This window comes from Pan paniscus, chromosome 18 (genome assembly GCF_029289425.2).
Source record: "Pan paniscus chromosome 18, NHGRI_mPanPan1-v2.0_pri, whole genome shotgun sequence".
Classification (NCBI taxonomy): Eukaryota; Metazoa; Chordata; class Mammalia; order Primates; family Hominidae; genus Pan; species Pan paniscus.
Window position 1 is genome coordinate 2,880,963 of NC_073267.2, and position 22,101 is coordinate 2,903,063.

The 22,101-nt window shown below is 41.5% G+C and overlaps 1 protein-coding gene across 1 annotated transcript in view; it reads left to right on the forward strand.

The window, feature by feature from the left end:
* The window catches only part of LOC100978837 (ATP-binding cassette sub-family A member 17-like), a gene marked incomplete at its 5' end in the record, with an annotated part of 58,801 nt that overhangs the window by 12,026 nt on the left and 24,674 nt on the right, over positions 1 to 22,101 (forward strand). The window contains 3 exon segments of the mRNA XM_063597940.1: positions 1,787 to 1,941; positions 3,586 to 3,720; positions 8,460 to 8,606. Of these exon segments, the coding sequence (XP_063454010.1) occupies positions 1,787 to 1,941; positions 3,586 to 3,720; positions 8,460 to 8,606 (437 nt within the window).

Genomic DNA, 22,101 nt, shown 5'->3' on the forward strand with positions numbered 1-22,101 from the left:
GCAAAGTTATATCACAGGTTTATACTTGTGAAAAATTGCAAATAATGTAAGCATCCATTAGTCTGGACTGAATCAAGAAATAGGGTATGTTCATAAAAATAAAATCTTTTTAGGCCTTAAAAATGATATAGGGCCGGGTGCTGTGGCTCATGCCTGTAATCTTAGCACTTTGGAAGGCAGAGGCAGGTAGATCACTTGAGCCCAGGAGTTTGAGAACAGGCTGGGCAACATGACAAAACCCCATCTCTACAAAAAATATACAAAAAAATGACGCACACCAGTAGTCCCAGCTACTGAGGTGGGAAGATCACTTGAGCCCAGGAGGCCGAGGCTGCAGTGAGTCGTGATCACACTACCGCCCCAAGCCTGGGCAATAGAGCAAGAGCCTAGCCTGTCTCAAAAAAAAAAAAAAAAAAAAGATTTTGTTGATGTGGACAAATGGCCTCAATACATTGTTAAATGAAAAAGCCAGTTAGACCAGCCTGGCCAACGTGCTGAAACCTCATCTCTACTAAAAATACAAAAATTAGCTGGGTGTGGTGGCACACACCTGTAATCTCAGCTACTTAGGAGGCTGAGGCATGAGAATCACTTGAACTCGGGAGATAGAGGCTGTAGTGAACTGAGATCACGGTGCTGCACTTTAGCCTGGGCAACAGAGCCAGACCCTGTCTCAAAAAAAAAAAAAAAAGCCAGTTAGAAAACTAGAATTTATACTTATATTCTCATTTGTGTTAAAAAATAAATGTATGAGTACATTAATTAATAATTAAAATAAATTTTTGAGTACATTTATTTTTTACATAAAAAATACCTAAGGCTATATAGCAAAATGTTAGCAGAAGTTGTTGTTTTTTTTTTTTATTGTTGTTGTTGTTTTTGAGACGGAGTCTCTCTCTGTCACCCAGGCTGGAGTGCAGTGGCGTGATCTCAGCTCACTGCAAGCTCTGCCTCCTGGGTTCACACCATTCTCCTGCCTCAGCCTCCTGAGGAGCTGGGACTACAGGCCCCCGCCACCACGCCCGGCTAATTTTTTGTATTTTTAGTAGAGACGGGGTTTCACTGTTTTAGCCAGGATGGTCTCGATCTCCTGACCTTGTGATCCGCTCGCCTCGGCCTCCCAAAGTGAAATGAAGTTATCTTTTAATGATAGGATTTGTATAACTTGTTTTCTTTGTTATACCTTTTTTTGACCTTGTTGTAATAAGAATTTATTGCCTTTTTCAACCAGAAAAAAATACTTAGAAAATAAGAATAAAGACAATGATAGTATGCGGGTAGGCAGGCTGCAAAATTTTATGCTGGCATACATTTGGCAATGAGAGCATTCATTTATTTATTCATTCATTGAACAGATACTTATTAAGAATCAGAGATAAGTCAGAGAACTTGCCTTCAGGGGTCTCAATTCAAAACTGTTAGATTCCCACAAAACTTTTCTTAATCATATTTACTAGGCATCCAAATTAGTATTTAATACTTACAGTAATGTAATTTGCTTTTACATGTGCCTATGTGTGTTTTATTCATTTAACTCATTGGAATTTCTCAAAAGTAGGGAGGATATCTCCTATCTCTAATACTCCCCACACATCCTGGTACATTGTCATGCATAGAACATACATACTCCTTGGATGCTGCTGATTCACTGACTGGGCAAAGAAGTAGTATAAGGACAGTGTGTGTGAGAACAAGTGAACAAAGCAGAAAGTATCATCGGGCCTTCGTGCTGCTGTGTGCTCTGACTGAAGATAACTTCAGTATCTTGTCTTCCCCTTGGTTCTAGGTCTTATTCCCCCTACAAGTGGATGTGCATATGTCAATGGATATGAAATTTCACAAGAGATGTTTCACATTAGGAAGAGCCTGGGCTGGTGCCCCCAACATGATGTCTTATTTGATAAATTAACAGTAGCAGAACATCTTTCTTTCTATGGTCAGGTGAGTTGATGGATAACAGGGATTTGTTTCCTCTGTATCCACTCTTGGGAATGATGAGATAGACTGCAGCTCTCTGATTCAACTCAGGGTGGGTCTTTTTTTTTTTTTTTTTTTTGAGATGGAGTCTTGCTCTGTCACCAGGCTGGAGTGCAGTGGCGTGATCTCAGCTCACTGCAACCTCCTGGGAGTGTCTTTAAAATGAAAACTTGTGTTTCTCTATTCTCAACACTTGTGACACCAAATGTATGTGGAGTTTTCCCACACCAACCAATTCTCCAACTCTGCGGATAGCAACTGAGTGTCCTACAATTCAGTTCTTAATGCTGACTTTCTAAAGTTAATGCAGACTCCTCAGGTTTAAGGCTCAGTCTCACAAGATTGCCCGCATCCCTGACTTCAGATGTCAGTTGCAAGTTCCAGGTTGTTACCTGTACTTCTGACCAACTGGCTGTTGTTTGGGGGTTCCGACAACCTCCTCCTTAGGTTTGATAATTTGTTATAAAAGCTCACAAAACCCTTTATTATAGAGGGTATTATGAAGGATACACATGAACAACCAGATAAAGAGGTACACAGGACAAGGTGTGTGAAAAGCAGTGCAGAACTTCCATGCCTGTCCTAGTATACCACCTTGGCAGCACCTCAGTGTATTCACCAACCCGGTAACTCTTCAGAGCCCCTAGTTTAGATATTTTTAGGCAGGCTGCATCATGTGGTCATGACCAGTTATTAGCACAGCCTCCAATCCCTCTCCCATTCCCTGGAGGACTGGGGGTGAGGCTGAAATGTCCAAGCTTTTTTTTTTTGAGACTGAGTCTTTCTCTGTTGCCCAGGCTGAAGTGCAATGGCATGATCTTGGCTCCTCCACCTCCCAGGTTCAAGCGATTCTCCTGACTCAGCCTCCTGAGTAGCTGGGATTACAGGTGCCCACCACCAGGCCCAGCTAATTTTTTAAATTTTATTTTTAGTAGAGATGAGGTTTCACCATGTTGGCCAGGCTGGTCACGAACTCCTGACCTCAAGAGATCCACCGGCCTCAGCCTCTGAAAGTGCTGGGATTACAGGCATGAGCCACCACGCCTGGTCTGAAATTTCCAAGCTTCTAACCATGGCTTGGTCTTTCTGGTGACTAGCTCACATCCTGAAGCTGTCCAGGAGCCCACCAAAAGTTGCCTCCCTAGAACAAAAAGATGCTCCTATCACTCAGGAAATTCCAAGGGAGTTGGGAATTCTGTGTAAGAAACCAAATCAAATATCAAATCAAAGACCAAATATTAGAACAAAAGATGCTTCTAGCAGCTTTGTCACTCAGGAATTTACAAGGGCTTTAGGAGCTCAGTGCCAGGAACCAGGGCAGAGACCAAATATATATTTTTTATTATGTCACAGTCTTGAAACCTCTTCTAGACACTATTCCTTAAACATTCAGGAAGGGTGAAGGGCATGGCGTTTAAGTCAAGATTTCTGAGTTAAAGGATTTCTACAAATGACTATATTTGAATTTTTATGTATTTTTTACTTTTTATTGAGACAAAATTCACATAACGTGAAATTCATCATTTTACTCATTTTACAATATTCAATTCAGTAGTTTTTAGTATACTCACAGTGTTTTGTTGTTTTGTTGTTGTTTTTTTTTTTCAGAGTCTCACTCTGTTGCCCAGGCTGGAATGCAGTAGCACCATCTCAGCTCGCTGCAGCCTCCACCTCCTGGGGTCAAGCGATTCTCGTGCCTCAGCCTCCCAAGTAGCTGGGATTACATGCACCTGTAACCATGCCTAGCTAATTTGTGTGTGTGTGTGTGTGTGTTTTTGAGACGGAGTCGCACTCTGTCACCCAGGCTGGAGTGCAGTGGCGCAATCTTGGCTCACTGCAACCTCTGCCTCCCGGGTTCAAGTGATTCTCCTGCCTCAGCCTCTTGAGTAGCTGGGACTACAGGCGCATGCCACCACACCTGGCATTTTTGTATTTTTAGTAGACACAGGGTTTCACCATGTTGGCCAGGATGGTCTCAATCTCCTGATCTCATGGTCCACCCGCCTCGGCTTCCCAAAGTGCTGGGCCTGGCCCAATTTTTATATTGTTAGTAGAGATGGGGTTTCGCCATGTTGGCCAGGCTTGTCTCAAACTCCTGACCTCAAGTGATCCACCCACCTCAGCCTCCCAAAGTGCTAGGATTACAGGTATGAGCCACTGTGCCCAGCCTGTATACTCACAATGTCATGTAACCATCACCACTATCTTATTGCAGAACATTTTCATTGCCCACAAAATAAACTTATACACATTATCAGTGACTTCCCATTGCTCCCTTCCCCTAGTCCCTGGCAGCCACTAATCTGCTTTCTGTTTCTATGAGTTTGCCTATCCTGGATATTTCATATAAATGGAGTCATACAATATGTGGCTTTTTATGTCTGGCTTATTTCACTTAACATAATGTTTTCAAGGTTTATCCATATTTTAGTATATATTTGTACTTCACTCCTTTTAATAGCTGCATAATATCCATTCTACTCACCTGAATGTTTGCCCATTCCTCAGCTGATGGACATCAGGTTGCTTTCACCCTTTGGCTGTTGTGAATAGTGCTGCTGTGAACATTAGTGTTCACGTTTTTGTTTGAACACCTATTTTCAGTTATTTTGGGTAAATACCTATAAGTGAAATTAATGGGTCAGATGGTAACTCTATGTTTAAATTTTTTGTTTGTTTGTTTGTTTTACTTTTTGAGAAATTGCCGTTAGTGTGAAGTAGTACCTTGTGGTTTTGATTTGCATTTCTCTGTTGACTAATAATGTTGAGCATCTCTTCATGTGCTTATTGGCTATTTGTATACTTCTTTGGAGAGCTATCTATTCCAGTTCTTTGCCTGTTTTTTTGGTTGGGTTCTTTATCTTTTTGTAGTTGAGCTGTAAGAGGTTTTTTTGTTTTTGTTTTCTTTCCATTTTTTTTTTTTTTTGAGATGAAGTCTCACTCTGTCACCCAGGCTGGAGTGCAATGGTGCGATCTTGGCTCACTGCATCCTCTGCCTCCCAGGTTCAAGAGATTCTCCTGCCTTAGCCTCCTCAGCAGCTGGGATTACAGACGTCCACCACCACGCCTGGCTGATTTTTTTTTTTTTTTTTTTGTATTTTTAGTAGAAACAGGGTTTCACCATGTTGGCCAGGCTGGTTTCAAACTCCTGACCTCAGGCGATCCACCCGCCTCAGCCTCCCAAAGTGCTGGGATTTCAGATGTGAGCCACTGTGCCCAGTTTTGTTTTTGTTTTTTTTTTTTTTTTTTGAGACAGCCTCTCACCTCTCACTCTGTTGCCCAGGCTGGAGTGCAGTGACAGGATCTCACCTCACTGCAATCTCTGCCTCCCAGGCTCAAGTGATCATCCTGCCTCAGCCTCACAAGTAGCTGGGACCACAGGTACAGGCCAATTGCCTGGCTAATTTTCGTATTTTTTTGTAAAGATGGGGTTTTACCATGTTGCCCAGGCTGGTCTCAAACTCCTGAGTTCAAATGATCCTCCCGCCTTCGTCTTTCAGAGTGCTAAGTGAGATTATAGTCGTGAGCCACCACACCCAGCCTGTAAAAAGTTTTTAAGTGTATATTCTAGATCCTAGGCCCTTGTTAGTTATATGATTTGCAAATATTTTCTCCTACTCTGTGGATTGTCTTTTCCCTTTATTGATAGTATTTTTTGATACACAAAAGTTTTAAATTTTGATGAAATCTAATTTATCTTTTTTTATTTGTTACTTATGCTTTTGCTATTATATTTTAAAAATTATTGTCTAGGATTTATACTTATATTTCTTTTTAAGATTTCATAGCTTTGGTTCTTAGATTTAGATCTTTGGTCCATTATGAGTACATTTTTGTATATGGTGTGAGGTATGGGTCTACATTTATTCTTTTTCATATAGATATTAAGTTGTCTCAGCACTATTTGTTGAAAAGACTATTCCTTCCCCGTTGAATGGTCATGGCACCCTTGTAAAAAGTCTATTTACCATAGATATATGGGATTGTTTCTAGACTCCCAATTCTATTCCATTGTTCCATATGTCTGTTGTTATGCCAGTACCACAATGTCTCAATGACTGTAACTTTCTAGGAAGTTTTGAAATTAGGAAATATGAGTCCTCCAACTTTGTTCTTCTTTTTAAGATTGTTTTGGCTATTCTGAGTCCCTTGCATTTCTATATGAATTTTTAGGATCAGCTTGCCTATTTTTGCAAAAAAAAAAAAATAATAAGGTATTGGAATTTTAGTAGGGATTACATTGAATCTCTAGATTGCTTTGTGTTTATTTTTATTTTTTTGAGATGGAGTCTTGCTCTGTTGCCTAGGCTGGAGTGCAAAGGCTCAATCTCAGCTCACTGCAACCACTGCCTCCTGGGTTCAAGTGATTCTCCTGCCTCTGACTCCCGAGTAGCTGGGATTACAGGTGTGTGCCACCATGCCTGGCTAATTTTTTTGTATTTTTAGTAGAGACAGGGTTTCGCCATGTTGGCCAGGCTGATCTCGAACTCCTGACCTCAGGTGATCCACCCACTTCGGCCTCCCAAAATGCTGGGATTACAGGCATGAGCCACTGCACCCAGCCTCTAGATTGCTTTGGATAGTAATGTCATATTAACAAAATTAAGTGTTCCAATCTATGAACACAAAAGGTATTTCCATTTATTTAGGTCTTCTTTAACTTCTTTCAGCTATGTTTTACAGTTTTCAATGTACTTGCCTTTCTTGCACTTCCTTGGTTAAATTTATTTCTAAATATTTTCTCTTTTGTGATACTAATGTAAATGGAATTTATTTTTGTAATTTCATTTTTGGATTGTTCATTGCTAGTGTAAAGAAATACAACTCCCATTTGTATATTTATCTTATATCCTGACATTTTCCTAGGCTCATTTATTAGCTCTAATAGCTTTTTGTGGATTCTTTAATGTTTTCTATATATAAGTTTATGTGATCTGCCAAGAGGCAATAGTTTTACATCTTTCTTTCAGTCTCGATGACTTTTTTTTTCTGGCTGATTTCCCTGGCTACAACTTCCAGTAAAATGTTGAATAAAGTGGCAAGAGCAGACATCCTTGTCTTGTTCCTGATCTTTGTGGGGGAAGCTTTCAGTTTCACCATTAGGTGTGAGGCTATCTGTGTTTTTTTCATAGATGCCTTTTATCATGCTGAGGAAGTTCCTTTCCATTCCTAGTTTGCTGAGTGTTTTTATCATGAAAGTGTGTTGGATTTTGTCAAATGCTTTTCTGTGTCTACTGAGATTGTCATGTGATTTTGGCCCTTCTTTCTGTTAATATGCTATATTACTGCAGTGCAGTTTGACTCTAACAATGGGCTGGGTGTGGTGGCTCATGCATGTAATCCCTGCTCTTAGGGAGACAGAGGCGGGAGGATAGCTCGAGCTGAGGAGTTCAAGGCTTGCCTGGGCAATATAGCGAGACCCCATTCTCCAAAGAAAAAAGGAGAAAAAAAAGACCAAAAAAAAAAAGTGTGACTTTAACAATAGAGTTAGCATAGGCTTCACACATTAGAGGTATAGTCCCCCACAAGATTGCCCCCACTTTGGAACCCACAAGCTTGGAGGTTCCCAAACAAACAAAGCACTTCTGACAAACTGGCTGCAACTGTGGAAGTCCCACTATTCTCTCAGGTTTGTTAATTCACTAGAACGACTGACAGAACTCAGGAAAGTACTATACTTATGATTATAGTTCTATTCTAGAGGATACAATTCAGGACAGGTCAACAAAATAGCTGCATGGGTGGGGTCTGGGAGAGTCCCAAATGCAAAGCTTCTGTGTCCTCAGGACGTAGCACCCTCCCAGCATATTGGTGTCTATTGGGGTAGCTCACCTAAGCTTTGAGTATCCAGTTTTTATTGGGGTTTTATTACACAAGCATGAATGATTGAAGCATTGGCCACATCATTGAACTCCATCTCCAGCATTCTTTCCACAACCCAGGAAACTCGGAGGCAGGCTGACATCACATAGCTCAAAGCCCCAGCCTTCTAATCACATGGCTGGTCTTTCTAGTGTGACCATCCCACATCCTGAGTCACCTCCTTAGCATAAACTCAGGTATGATGATGGCGGGGTGGAGATCCACTATGAGGAACAAAGATACTCCTATTACTCCAGAAATTTTAAGCATTTACAGGCTTCTTTCCAGGAACCAGGGACAAGGGCCAGCCAGTTCTTTATTATAAAAACTGAAACCCTGGTTTTTCATGTGCTCAGCCTCCCTTGCATTCCTGAGATAAATCCCACTTGGTTGTGATGAATAACCCTTTAACATGCTGCGGTATTTACTTTTTAACATCGTAAGTTTATTTACATGGTTCAAATGCAAAAGCCTTTGTCCATCCCTTTCTCTGAAGGTAATGAGTTTCTGGTGTAAGTTTTTATGTATATGTATACACACAACAAAATGTTCGATGGTCAGGGTCGGCCTCCCGCCAGGAGCCCTGCATCTCCCTGCGTCCCCTGTCGTTGCTGCTGAAGGGCCTGTCACGTCAGAAGTGCCCTGAAGTCAAGCAGGTGCTGCACATCATCGGCCTGGAGGACAAGTGGAACTCACGGAGCCGCTTCCTGAGCGGGGGCATGAGGCGCAAGCTCTCCATCGGCATCGCCCTCATCGCAGGCTCCAAGGTGTGGCGGTGGGACTGGAGGCAGTGGGTTCCCCTCCTGCTCGACCTGGGACTACAGGCGCCCGCCACCACTCCTGGCTAATTTTTTGTATTTTTAGTAGAGATGGGATTTCACTGTGTTAGCCAGGATGGTCTCGATCTGCTGACTTTGTGATCTGCCTGCCTCGGTCTCCCATAGTGCTGGGATTACAGGTGTGAGCCACCGCGCCTGGCCTACTTTCTATTTCTTTTTTTAAAAAAAAAGGCTGGGCACAGTGGCTCATGCCTGTAATCCTAGCACTTTGGGAAGCCGAAGCGAGTGGATCACCTGAGGTCAAGAGTTCGAGACCAGCCTGGCCAACATGAGGAAACCTCGTCTCTACTAAAAATACAAAAATTAGCCGGGCATGGTGGCAGACATCTGTAATCCCAGCTACTTGGGAGGCTGAGGCAGAAGAATCGCTTGAACTCAGGAGGTGGAGGTTGCAGTGAGCTGAGATCATGCCATGGCACTCCAGCCTGGGCTTCAGAGAGAGACCCTGTCTGAAAAAAAAATAAAAAAATAAAAAATAAAAAAATAAAAATTATTGGGTAATATTTTATACCTGTAAATATATGTTTCATATATGTAATTATGAAGTGTAAATAGCAGAATGAGCACTAGTGAACCCTCTATGCAACCTAAGAACTAAGACATAGAGATAACTTTTTACCCTAACCATACTCAACCCCACAACATCAGTTACGTAGTTAACCATTTCTTTCTTCTTGAAACACTCTTCTCTCTTGGCTTCCTTGGCAAAATTTACTCCTTGGGGGTTTTACTCCTACCTGTCTGGCCACTCCCAAGTGGCAGTGGGAAAGAATGGGAGACAAGCAGTGTTGAGAGAGGTGGTTATGAAAAGGTCAGTTAAGAATTCTTTACATTTGAAAGGACCCTGAGCCACCCTAGTGGAGACATCAAGAAGGCAGTTGGATGTGAATGAAGCTGGGCATTGAGGAGAGGGTCAGCCTGGAAATGCATGGGAGTCATCTGCTTGTAGAAGTATTTAAAGTTGTGGGAAGGGATACGGTCAGGTAGGAAGAAAACATAGAGAAAGAAACAAAGGAGCTTACAAACAGTTCCTGAAGCACTCCTAAAATTCGAGGTTCCACAGAGAGGGACCTTGCAAAGAGGCCTGGAGAAAAGAAGCCCCTTAAAGATGAATGGAGAATAAGCACAAATATGTAAAATTGGAATTGAGAATTGGGGGAAAAAACCCATAGATACCAAAAAATTAGAAGACAATATTTTGTACAGTTTTAAACTAATATATTAGAAAACCTGAATATAATGGTAGATTGTCCAGAAAAATAATTTTATTAAAATTGACTCAATAAATATCAAAAAGTTTTTATAAACCTGATCAGTTTTATCAAATATTTAAAGAAAATATAATTTTGATTTTATTCAAAGTCTTCCAGAGAACATTAAAAAAATACAGGCTGGCAGTAGTGGCCCATGCTTATAATCCCAGCACTTTGTGGGGCTGAAGCAGGAGGATCACTTGAGCCCTGGAGTTTGAGAACAGCTTGGGCAAGACAGGAAGACCTGTCTCAACAGAAAAAAAGAAAGAGAGAGAAGGAAAGGAAGGAAGGAAGGAAGAAAGAAAGAAAAGAAAGAGCCAGGCTTGGTGGTGCACATCTGTAGTCCCAGCTACTCGGGAGGCTAAGGCAGAAAGAACGCTTGAGCCTGGGAAGTCAAGGCCACAGTGAGCCGTGATCATGCCACAGTACTCCAGCCTGGGCAAAAGAGTGAGACCCTGTCTCAAAAACAAACAAACAAACAAAATCTCCCTGCTCCTTTTTACTAATATGGGTTAATATAATCTAGCAGATCACTGAAAGAATACTGCACCATGTAGTTCATTGAAAGACTACTATACCATATTGAAAGGATTGTTTGATAGTATCATTTATCAATAAAATTTCCCATAATATGTCAAAAAGAAATCACCATGTATTCATCCACATATAATAATTTACTTAGGAATGCAGATAAGAGCATGGCCAGCCAGGAGAGGCCTGAGTCCTTAACCCCACCTCCCTTCAGAGAGCACAGTGCTGCAGTGGCTGGCCCCAAGTCTGATGCAGCCAGGACAGCTTTCCCTGTGAGGCCTGCCAGGTAAAACCTTGTAATTACCTATAGTCGGGCCTGAAAAATCATACATGGGTTTTTAACCATGAGCCAGACTCCTCAACACACAAACAAAATCTCATCATAAATTTAAAAACAAAAGTCACTTCTGCTTCCAGTCATGATGGAGTAACTGATAAAGAGCATACCCTCCCACTAAAACTGGACAAAAATATATATGAAGCCATTTCAGATATTAACCATTAGGAAGTCCAGGACCATGTTTGATTCTTGAGAGAAGAGAAACACTAAAGAGAGGCCTATATTTGCCCCAGCTCTTCGGCTTGGGCACTTTCCAAAACATGGCCCAGAAAAGTAAAGGCAAATCAGAGTGTAGCAGTGAACTTGCTGAGCTGAGAAGGTAGAGATGAGAGGTCAGAGCTCCTGAAGTGTCTGGACTTTGTGGGACTAGGACAGGAGAAGAGAAAGCTGGTAAGAGAAGGAGGGCCCCAAAAGTCTCTGTGCGGGTTCACTTGAATCTGTGGCTGAGGGCTGGGCTGTACAAGAGCAGGCTAAGAGTTCATGGTGCATAGCACAGAGCAGCTACTGTGAGCCTGAGCTGTTGACTCAGCTGTGCTGTTGGCTCTGCTGGGCTGTTGGCTCTGCTGGGCTGTTGACTCAGCTGGGCTGTTGGCTGTGCTGGGCTGTTGGCTGTGCTGGGCTGTTGACTCAGCTGGGCTGTTGACTCTGCGGGGCTATTGGCTCTGCCTCTTAAATAGTGTGGATACTTCGTTTTTCATGAAAGATGGTTGACATTTGTAGCAGAGCAGCTTCATTTGCCTGCTTCCTGCTTGTAGGAGGTTGACTAGAGGCCACTTTTCACCTTGAACTCTCTCTGTCCCTTTTTGTGTAAGCTGATACAATTTATTTAAATACTTTGTAGGTTTCCTATGTATCACATTATGAAATACAGTTTGTTAGACTATGGCCACACTCACAATATCTTCAACACAAGTCTGTCTACCTTGGGCTGAGAGCCATGGTGATATGGGACAACACTGTTATGATTTTAATTTTTTAAAATTATTTTATTCTATTTTTTTGAGATGGAGCCTCACTCTGTCACCCAGGCTGGAGTGCAGTGGTGTGATCTCAGCTCACTGCAACCTCCAGCTCCTGGGTTCAAGTGATTCTCCCACCTCAGCTTCCCGAGTAGCTGGGATTACGGGCGTGCACCACCACACCCAGCTAAATGTTTGTTCTTTTTTAGTAAAGATGGGATTTCACCATGTTGGCCAGGCTGATCTCAAACTTCTGACCTCAGGTGATCCGCCTGCCTCGGCCTCCCAAAGTGCTGGGATTACAAGCATGAGCCACCGTGCCCAGAACCATTATGGTTTTTAAAAGCTTTTGTCCAGATGATGAGAGTCTGTGAGCAGTGGTATGTGTGCTGCTAAATATTTAGCTATTCTCCGTGAAAAAAAGTATGCATATATATGTATATAATTGTATTATAAATTTTACTGATATAAAGAATGTGTAGTGCACAATTTACAAATCATGATAAAATATACAGTATTCTTTATTGTAACTTTCATTTAGCCAATTTAGTCTCACAGTACGTTTATGTTGATGTTTGCCAAACTCTCATATTCATAGTCAACTATGGTTGCAGTTCAGCTATTATTTGCCAGGTTTTTTTTTTAATGCTAGTCATCATATAATGGCATGGCATTCTTTTAAACATTCTAACACTTTCTTGAGTCTAAACAGCCAACAAGACAATTAGTAAGGCCTGATTTGCAGCTTTTGCTGATGTCTGTGGTGTAAATACTCCCACCACAGCCAATTTCATGTTACCAGAGTGAAATTACTGAATGTGGCATTGGGAAGAAATGTTCAGTAACACTCTGTAATATTCCTACCCTAAAGACACAATAGAGTTAAATAACCTCAAGAACATAGATAATAGTATTAAATACAATGGAGTAAAAGAATGAGGAATCAGTGAGTTTTAATTAATACCTTCCCTTTACTGTGATTCGTTAATTTTAAATTTATATAACTTAATTTTTTTAAATGGTTGTAACAAACAGCTCACAGAATTTCTGAAAATTTAACAATTGGCTCTCAAGAGCTTGTATAAGTCAGCTTCAGCACACCATATTTGAGAGGTGCACTTTTAAACCTTTCTGAGGTCTTGACAAAGGACCTTATAGCTGCACAGTTAATCTGATATTTATCCTGAGGAAGTATTTTATTGGCATCATTTTGGCTTTCATTTTTGTTCTGAGAAATTTGAGAACCTTTTCCAAACTGGAAATACTGTCCTGGGCTCGCTCTCTCTCTCTCTCTCTCTCTCTCTCCCTCTATATATATATATATATATATATTTTTTTTTTTCTTTTTGAGACAGAGTCTTGCTCTGTCATCCATGCTGGAGTACAGTGGCATGATTTAGGCTCACTGCAACCTCCGCCTCCCAGCTTCAAGCTATTCTTCTGCCTCAGCCTCCTAAGTAGCTGGGATTACAGGCACCTGCCACCACACCTGGCCAATTTTTTGTATTTTTAGTAGATGGAGTTTCGCCATGTTGGCCAAGCTGGTTTCGAACTCCTGACCTCAGGTGACCCACCCGCCTCGGCCTCCTAAAGTGCAGGGATTACAGGCGTGAGCCACCGTGCGTGGCCTTTTTTCTCTAAACTTCTGATGAACATTTGATTATTTCCTTTTTAAATTTATTTCTCTCGTGGTTAAATCATAGGCAGCTATAAGAAACCAGTTGGCACTTTCAACATTATAACTGGAAATCTCCATAGGAACTTATCCACAAGCTCATTAAATACCCTTTCAATCTTTCTTGTTACTGTAGGTAAGAGTGTTGCCAAACCTTCTGCACCAAATAACATGAGAAATAACAATTTCCTCACTGTTCTTCCAGCCTCTGTCTAGAGTTCCCTTGAGGCTCCTCTTGCCTTCATCCTCCTATCTGGTCCCACAGCCATGCCAGATGTTGTAGGTTTTTGTCACAGTGCTTCTGGTGCCAAATTTTGTTTCAGTTGTATACTATATAACAAATTATCCCCAAGTTTTCTGACTTAATATGACAACCATTTTACTGCCGATCATGATTCTGTAGCTTGCCTGGGCTCAGCTGGACAGACATTATGCTCTGAATAATGTTGGCTGGGGCTACAGGTATCTGGGGCCTAGAATGGGTTGGAATATCCGAGATGGTTCATTCTCATGTCTGGGATGATGGTACTGGCTATCAACTGGGAGCTCACTAGAGCTGCTGACTGGTGCACCCAGTACCCCTCCATGTAGGTTCTCGGTGTGGTTTGAGTGTCTCATAGCATGACAGCTGGGTTCCAAGAAGAAGCATCCCAAGAGTGCATGTTTCAAAAGAAAGGAAAGACAGCCACGTCTCTTAAGGCCTGGGATCAGAAATACCAACACAACACTTCCGTCACATTCTATTGCTCAGAGCAGCCAAAGGGGAGGGGAAGTAAGCACCACTTCTTGATGTGAGACGTGCCATGCTCAATCAGGGAGGGCAGAAATTGTTAGGCCATCTTCTCAGAGTAGCTACGTCACAGAAATAGAGACAGTGCATAATGAGAGTCAGTACACCAGGAAGACCTAACAGTTGTTTATGTGCATGTGCCTCATAACAGAGCTTCAAAATACATAAAGAGAATGTGACAAAAATAGATGAAGTCAAAATCCCAACCATTTTGGAGATTATGGCACCCCTTCCTCAGTGATTTATAGAGCAAGTAGACAAAAAACTCACTAAGGATATAAAATATTTTGATAATACTGTCATCACACTTACTTCCTGTAGATAGACACTACAGACTACAGCTGCAGAACACCCATTCTCTCCAAATGCCTAGGGGATATTTACCATAATGGATTACTTGGGCCCTCCCCTACCAGCTTCTCCTCTCTTGTCCTAGTCCCACAAAGTCCATACATTTCAGAAGCTCTGACCTCTCATCTCTACCTTCTCAGCTCAGCAAGTTCACTGCTACACTCTGATTTGCCTTTACTTTTCTGGGCCATGTTCTAGAAAGTGCCCAAGCCAAAGAGCTGGGGCAAATATAGGTCTCTCTTTAGTGTTTCTCTTCTCTCAAGAATCAAACATGGTCCTGGACTTCCTAATGGTTAATATCTGAAATGGCTTCATATATATTTTTGTCCAGTTTTAGTGGGAGGGTATGCTCATGTGAAATAAGTCCAAATAAATTTCAAAAAATTGAAATCGTGGATTATGATCTCTGACTACAAGGGAATTAAATTAGAAATTGATTACAATAAGATATCTAGATAATTGGCTGGGCGTGGTGGCTCACACCTGTAATCCCAGCACTTTGGGAGGCCAAGGTGGGTGGATCACCTGAGGTCAGGGGTTCAAGACCAGCCCGACCAACATGGTAAAACCCTATCTCTGCTAAAAATACAAAAATTAGCCTGGCATGGTGGCGCGTGCCTGTAATCCCAGCTACTCAGGAGACTGAGGCAGGAGAGTCGCTTCAACCCAGGTGGCGGAGGTTGCAGTGAGCTGAGATCTTACCACCACCCTCCAGCCTGGGTGACAGAGTGAGACTCCATCTCAAAAAAAAAAAAAAAAAAAAAAAAGAGATATCTAAAAAATCCACAAATATTTGAGAGTTAAACAACATACTTCTGAATAACTCATGGGTCAAAGAAAAAGTGGAGGCCGGGCACGGTGGCTCACACCTGTAATCCCAGCACTTTGGGAGGCCAACGCGGGTGGATCACAAGGTCAAGAGATTGAGACCATCCTGGCCACCATGGTGAAACCCCGTCTCTACTAAAAATGCATAAATTAGCTGGGCGTGGTGGCGTGTGCCTGTAGTCCCACCTACTCAGGAGGCTGAGGCGGGAGAATTGCTTGAACCCAGGAGGCAGAGGTTGCAGTGAGCCGAGATTGCGCCACTGCACTCCAGCCTGGCAACAGAGTGAGACTCCATCTCAAAAAAAAAAAAGAAAAAAAAAGTGGAAAATATTTTTAACTGAATGATGATGAAAATACAACGTATCAAAAATTTTCAGATGCTACTGAGGCAGTGCTTAGAAATATATAGCTTTTAAAAACTTACATTTGAAAAGAAAAGGGGCTTAAAATCATTTACCTGTTTCCAACGGAAAAGGTAGGAAAAGAAGAGAAAAGTAAACCCAGATTATGTGGAAGAGAAGAAATGAAAAATATAGGGGGAGAAAATAATGTAATAAGAAACAAAAAGAAAATTGAGAAAGGCCAAAATGCTAAAAAGCTAAAAAGCAAAAAGTTATTTTAAAAGATTAATAAAATTGATAAATTATATTGATAAACCATTAAATGATAAACCATTAATTCCAAGACCATTAAAGAAAAAAACAAAATTAACTAGCATCAGTAAGGAAAGAACTGGTATAGTTACAGAGCCTAGAGTTACAAAAAGGATAATAATAAAATATCACATGTAAATAAATTGGACACTTTAGGTAAAATGGACTGATTTCTTAAACAATGCAATTTACCAAAACTTACAAAATGAAGCAGAAAAATCTGAATAACCATATATCTATTCATGAAATTGAATTTGCAATCAAAAGTATTCCCAAAAGAGAACTCCAGATTCTATGAAACACTGAAGAAAAAAATAATCTCAATCTTTTAGAAAATAGAGAAGGAAACACTTCCCAACTCATTTTAAGGCCAGCACAACCATGATACCAAAACCTGGAAAAGTCCCTATGACAACAGGAAATTACAGACTAATATCCTCATGGGCATAGACATAAAAGCCTTTAACAAAACACAAGTTGGGGAGTGGACTTACCTGGAGGCTTTGTTCACATGTCTGTGCCTTGGCATGGATTCAGCCTGATTTCAAGGTAGTGAGGCATCTTACCTGGTGGCTTGGGGCTCCCAAAGAAATCAAGATACCTGAAGGCTTCTTCTACCCAACATCCATTACTTGCATTGCATCCTCTCAGTCAAGCAAGACACTAATGCCAGCCCAGATAAAAGGGAATTAAAGGCCACCTCTCAGTGGGAAAAGTAGCAAAGAATTTGTAGCTATCATTTATCTACTGTGTTATTCAAGATAAATGAAAACATATGTCCAGACACAGGACACATAGAAGAACATTTATAGCTGCTTTATGCATAAGCATCCTTACACAGGAACAATCCAAATGTCTATCAACAGGAGAATAGATATATTCCTTTTGTTGAATGCTGCTCTGCAATTTACGAGAATGAACTAATGCATGCAACACGGTTTAACCTCAAAAACATGTCACATGGATGAAGCAAGAGATGAAAAGACCATATGATTCCATTTACATGAAGAGCAAGAAGAAGTAAAACCAATGTAAAATTTAGGACATTTGGTTGTCTGAGGGCAAGAGAGGGACTCATCAAAGGGGACATGGGGGCATTTTCTAGGGTGATAGAATGTTCGGTGTCTTGATTAGGGTGATATTACACATTTGTCAAAACTCATCAAACTATACATGTAAGAACAAGATAGTTTACCTAAATTCTGCCTCAATATTTTAAAATGGATACTGTGATCTTGTTGGCAAGACAGTAGCAATAGCATGAGTATAATTTCAGTAACTGGAAACTGAATGAAGAGCAAGATAGTGAACATACTGAGGGTATGACTGTTGATCATATTCAGTAAATAGTATTTGCTGAATATTTAACACAGGGAGGCTACTTTGCTAAGCATCTTTACATTTTTCTCAATCCTTACAACTTTTTGAATTAGGTAATATCTGTCTTACAGGTGAGGAAAGATTTGGAAAGGTGAAACAACTAGCTCAAAGTCACAAAACTTGTAAGTGACAGAGTCTAGACTCAAACCCAGCCATGATTAGTTTATAACCATTGTCTGCTCACAGGGACACACACAAAGCCCCTGCAGACCTCGTATAGGCATCTGGCATGTGTGTCTGGTTTCTTAAAAGTTGGACACTAGGTTGTGAGAGAATAGAAGGCTTCATTGTAGAACATTATGATGGATTTCTTAATATCACAAAAAAAGCCATGATTCTTTTAATTTTAAAAAAATGGAAAGCATGTTTGAGAAAGGTTTTAACATTAGCAGGCTAAAAGAATTAGCTCCTTTCCTCGCTTAAATAACAATTAAAACCACTCTCTCTGGAGACGAAAGGCCTGAGCTTGAGTCCTGGCTCTTCTGCTTCTGGCTGTGTGGCCTCAGGGAAGTTTCTTAACTTCTCAGCACTGTCCTCAAAGAGCTGTTGAAAGCATACACAGACCTTAATACAGAGTTAATAGGTATAAAAAACTGTGAAGGGCCCCTGACATTCACATAGTTATAAAGCTAATGACAAAGCTGGTGTTTGAAAAAATATGTTCTTGACTCCAAAGTCCATGCTTTTTCCCCAGTAGAGAGCCAAGGGCAGTGATGAAAGGGATTCGCCTTACACCTTTCAGGACTAAAACCATTTCTTTCCTTCCAGGTTTGAATCTCTATTTACTGACTTGGAACTGAGGCAGATAGAGCTGGGCATCTCCAGCTTTGGGGCCTCTGTCATGACCATAGAGGATGTCTTCATAAGGTAAGCACGTATAAAACTGTAAGACTCCAAGGTTCTTAGGGTTGGAAGGGATCTTAAAGGTCATCTGTCTAAACATTGCCTGATGCTTGAATCTTTTCTGTAGCAACCTCACTGAATGGCCTTCCAGCCTCTGACTAGTACTTCCAATAATAGGGATACCTGAATCTTGGCTCACTGCAGCCTCTGCATCCCAGGTTCAAGCAATTCTCCTGCCTCAGCCTCCTGAGTAGCTGGAGCTACAGGCGCCTGGCACCACACCCAACTGATTTTTGTACTTTTAGTACAGATGAGGTTTCACTATGTTGGCCAGGCTGGTCTCAAACTCCTGACCTCAAGTGATCTGCCTGCCTCGACCTTCCAAAGTGCCTGAGATTACAGGTAATTTTTGTATTTTTAGTACAGATGGGGATTCACCATGTTGGCCAGGCTGGTCTCGAGCTCCTGACCTCAAGTGATCCACCCACCTTGGCCTCCCAAAGTGCTGGGATTACAGGTATGAATCCCACCTGGTCTTTAAACAAATTTTATTGATACATAATGTGCATATGTCTGGGATACTTGTGATATTTTGATACATGCATATTCTACTTGAGACTTGATTGATGTCTGGCTATGGAAATCTTCCATGAGTTTAGAATCCCCAGCTATTATTATCTGTTCATACAGGGCCTCTGCTCAAATATCTCCTCTCGTTTTGGAACTCCAATTAGACATATTAGATCTTATCACTCTACTATGTGAATTTTAACTTTTTAAATATTTTCCAACTCTTTATCTCTCTGAGCTGCACTCTACATAATATCTTCTGATCTACATCCAGGTCGTTGATTCTCTCTGCAGATGTTTCTGATCTTCAGCTAAACACTTCCATTGAGAGTATTTTCTTTTTTGTGGAGATGAGGTCTCATTATGTTGACCAGGCTGGTCTCAAACTCCTAGGCTCAAGCTATCCACCCCCTTGGCCTCCCAAAGTGCTGGGATTACAGGCATGAGCCACTGCACACAGCCAGTTTTTTAAATACTTACATTTTTGTTGAAGTATAACATATATACCAAAAGGTATGCAATTATTAAACCTGTAGCTCGGTTTTCATTTTTTGAGTTTTTGAAATTTTTGTATATTCTAGATATAAATCTTTGTCAGATACGTGTTTTATCTACATTTTCTTCCAGTATGTGGCTTGCTTCTTAATATTCTTAGTGGTAGCTTTTTATTTTTTTATTTTTTTTTGAGACAGGGTCACACTCTGTCACCTCTGCTGGAGTACACTGGCATGATCTTGGCTCACTGCAACTTCCGCCGTCTAGGTTCAAGGGATTCCCCTGCCTCAGCCTCCTGAGTAGCTGGGACTACAGGTGCACGCCACCACGCCCAGCTAACTTTTTGTATTTTGGTAGAGACGGGGTTTCACCATGTTGGCCAGGTTGGTCTCAAACTCCTGACCTCAGGTGATCCGCCCACCTCGGCCTCCCAAAGTGCTGGGATTACAGGCATAAGCCACCATGCCTGGCCTCTAAATTTTTTTTATAGTTACTGTGTTCTGTATCCTTTCTAAAAAATATTTCCCTACCCTTAGGTCACAAAGTCATGCTTCTACTTTTTGTTCTAGGAATTTTATCATTTTAGCTTTTACATTAGGTCTGTGACCCATTTTCTATTAATTTTTGTGTATGGTTGTGTGTGTGTGTGTGTGTGTGTGTGTGTGTATGCAAGACAAGGTCTCACTCTGTCACCCAGGCTGGAGTGCAGTGGTGTGATCACAGCTCACTGCAGTCTCCAGCTCCTGAGCTTAAGTGATCCCACCTCAGCCTCCCAAGTAGGTGGGACTACAGATGCACACCACGCCTGGCTAGGTTTTTTATATTTTGTAGAGACGAGGTCTTGCAATATTGCCCAGGCTGGTCTCTAACTCCTGGGCTCAAGCAGTCTTCCCACCTCGGCTTCCCAAAGTGTTGGGATTATAGGCATGAGCCACAGTGCCCAGCCTTGTGTACGGTTTGATAAGAGGTGAAATGGAAAAACATACACTGTTTTTCTTCTGCTCTCACATCACAGCAATCAACACAGAAGACTTCTATGACAAAATGTGTGGGAATTTCCCGCCAACGGCAAGCAAGCAATCAGTTCTGCAGCAGACACCAGCTAAGTGTCCTCCAATTCAATTCTGACACTATTTGGAGATAGCATCAGATCCCACAGGTCGAGGGCTAGGTTCCACAAGACTTCTCACTTCCAGTGTCAATCACAAGCCCCAGGTTGTTTTACCTGTCCTTTATTTATTTATTTATTTATTTATTTATTTATTTATTTATTTATTTATTTTAAGAGACAAGGCCTCACTATGTTGCTCAGGCTGGTCTCTATCTCTTGGGCTGGGCTCAAGTGATCCTCCCGCCTCAGCTTCCTGAGTAGCTGGGATTACAGGGTTAGCTACCACACACTTACCTGTACTTCTGACCGACCAGCTGTAAACTAGCGATCCTATTACCCCCTCCTTAGGTTCAATTAATTTGCTAAAGTGGCTCACAGAACTCAGGGAAACACATTTCCCAGTTTATTATAAGGATATTACAAAGGATACAGAAGAAGAGACGCATAGGGTGAGGTATGTGGGAAAGGGTATGGAGCCTCTGTGGCCTCCCCGGGTGTGACACCCTCCAGGAACCTCCAATTGTTCACCTATCTAGAAGCTCCTCTTGGGCCTTCTATGGAGACTTCATTGGATAGGCATGACTAAAGCATGGACAACTGTGTAGAAATGAGACTGGACAAAAAGAGTATGATGTAATACTAACAGTCTGAGTGGGGAAACGCAGCAAGGCCTGTCTGTTCAGATCCTTCCTGGCCTCTCTGTGCAGCGTTCTTTCCCCCAGGGTATGGTATAGGACACCTTCTAAAATGGGGGGTTCTTATGACCTACAATCAGGCAAGATGGGTCAGAGAATTTCTTTATGGCCAGCTCCAAGACAGAAAGATGCAGGAAGATTATATTTTTAGTTTCTGTGGACTGCCTTGGGGAGAAATAACAGCTACACGAGTTACGGGCCAGGAACTATGAACGAAAACATATTTTATTGACCCGTGTGATATAATGATACCACTGCCTCGTGATAACGATATATCACAGGGGTTGAGGCTCATTTTCTTTCACATGAGTATCCAGATGGGACAGACTATTTGTTGAAAAGACTTTTTTTCCACATTGAGTTGTTCAGATGCCTTAACCAAAAATCAGTTGACTGTATGTCTCTACATTCCCTCTTCTGTTTCATTGATCTGTTTGTCTGTCCTGTGCTAGTACTGCATTGTTGAGATTGCTGTAGCTTTGCAGTATATCTTAAAGTCAGGTAGTATATAGTTCTCCCAGCTTTATTCTGTTTTTTGAAGATTGTTTTGGGTATTGTAGATCCTTGACATTATCACGTAAATTTTAAAATAAACTTATCAATTTCTTAAAAAAAAAAAAAAGAACCTGATGGAAATGCTGTTTCATTTGTAACGATGTACCACCCTAATGCAAGATGTTAAAAACAGGGAAATGGGGCTGGGCACCGTGGCTCACACCTGTAATAACAGCATTTTGGGAGGCTGAGGTGGGCAGATCACCTGAGGTCAAGAAATCGAGACCATCCTGGCCAACATGGTGGAACCCTGTCTCTATTAAAAATACAAAAATTAGCTGGGCGTGGTGTCTCACGCGTGTAATCCTAGCTACTCAGGAGGCTGAGGCAGGAGAATCGCTTGAACCCAGGAGGCGGAGGTTGCAGTGAGCCAAAATTGCACCATTGCACTCCA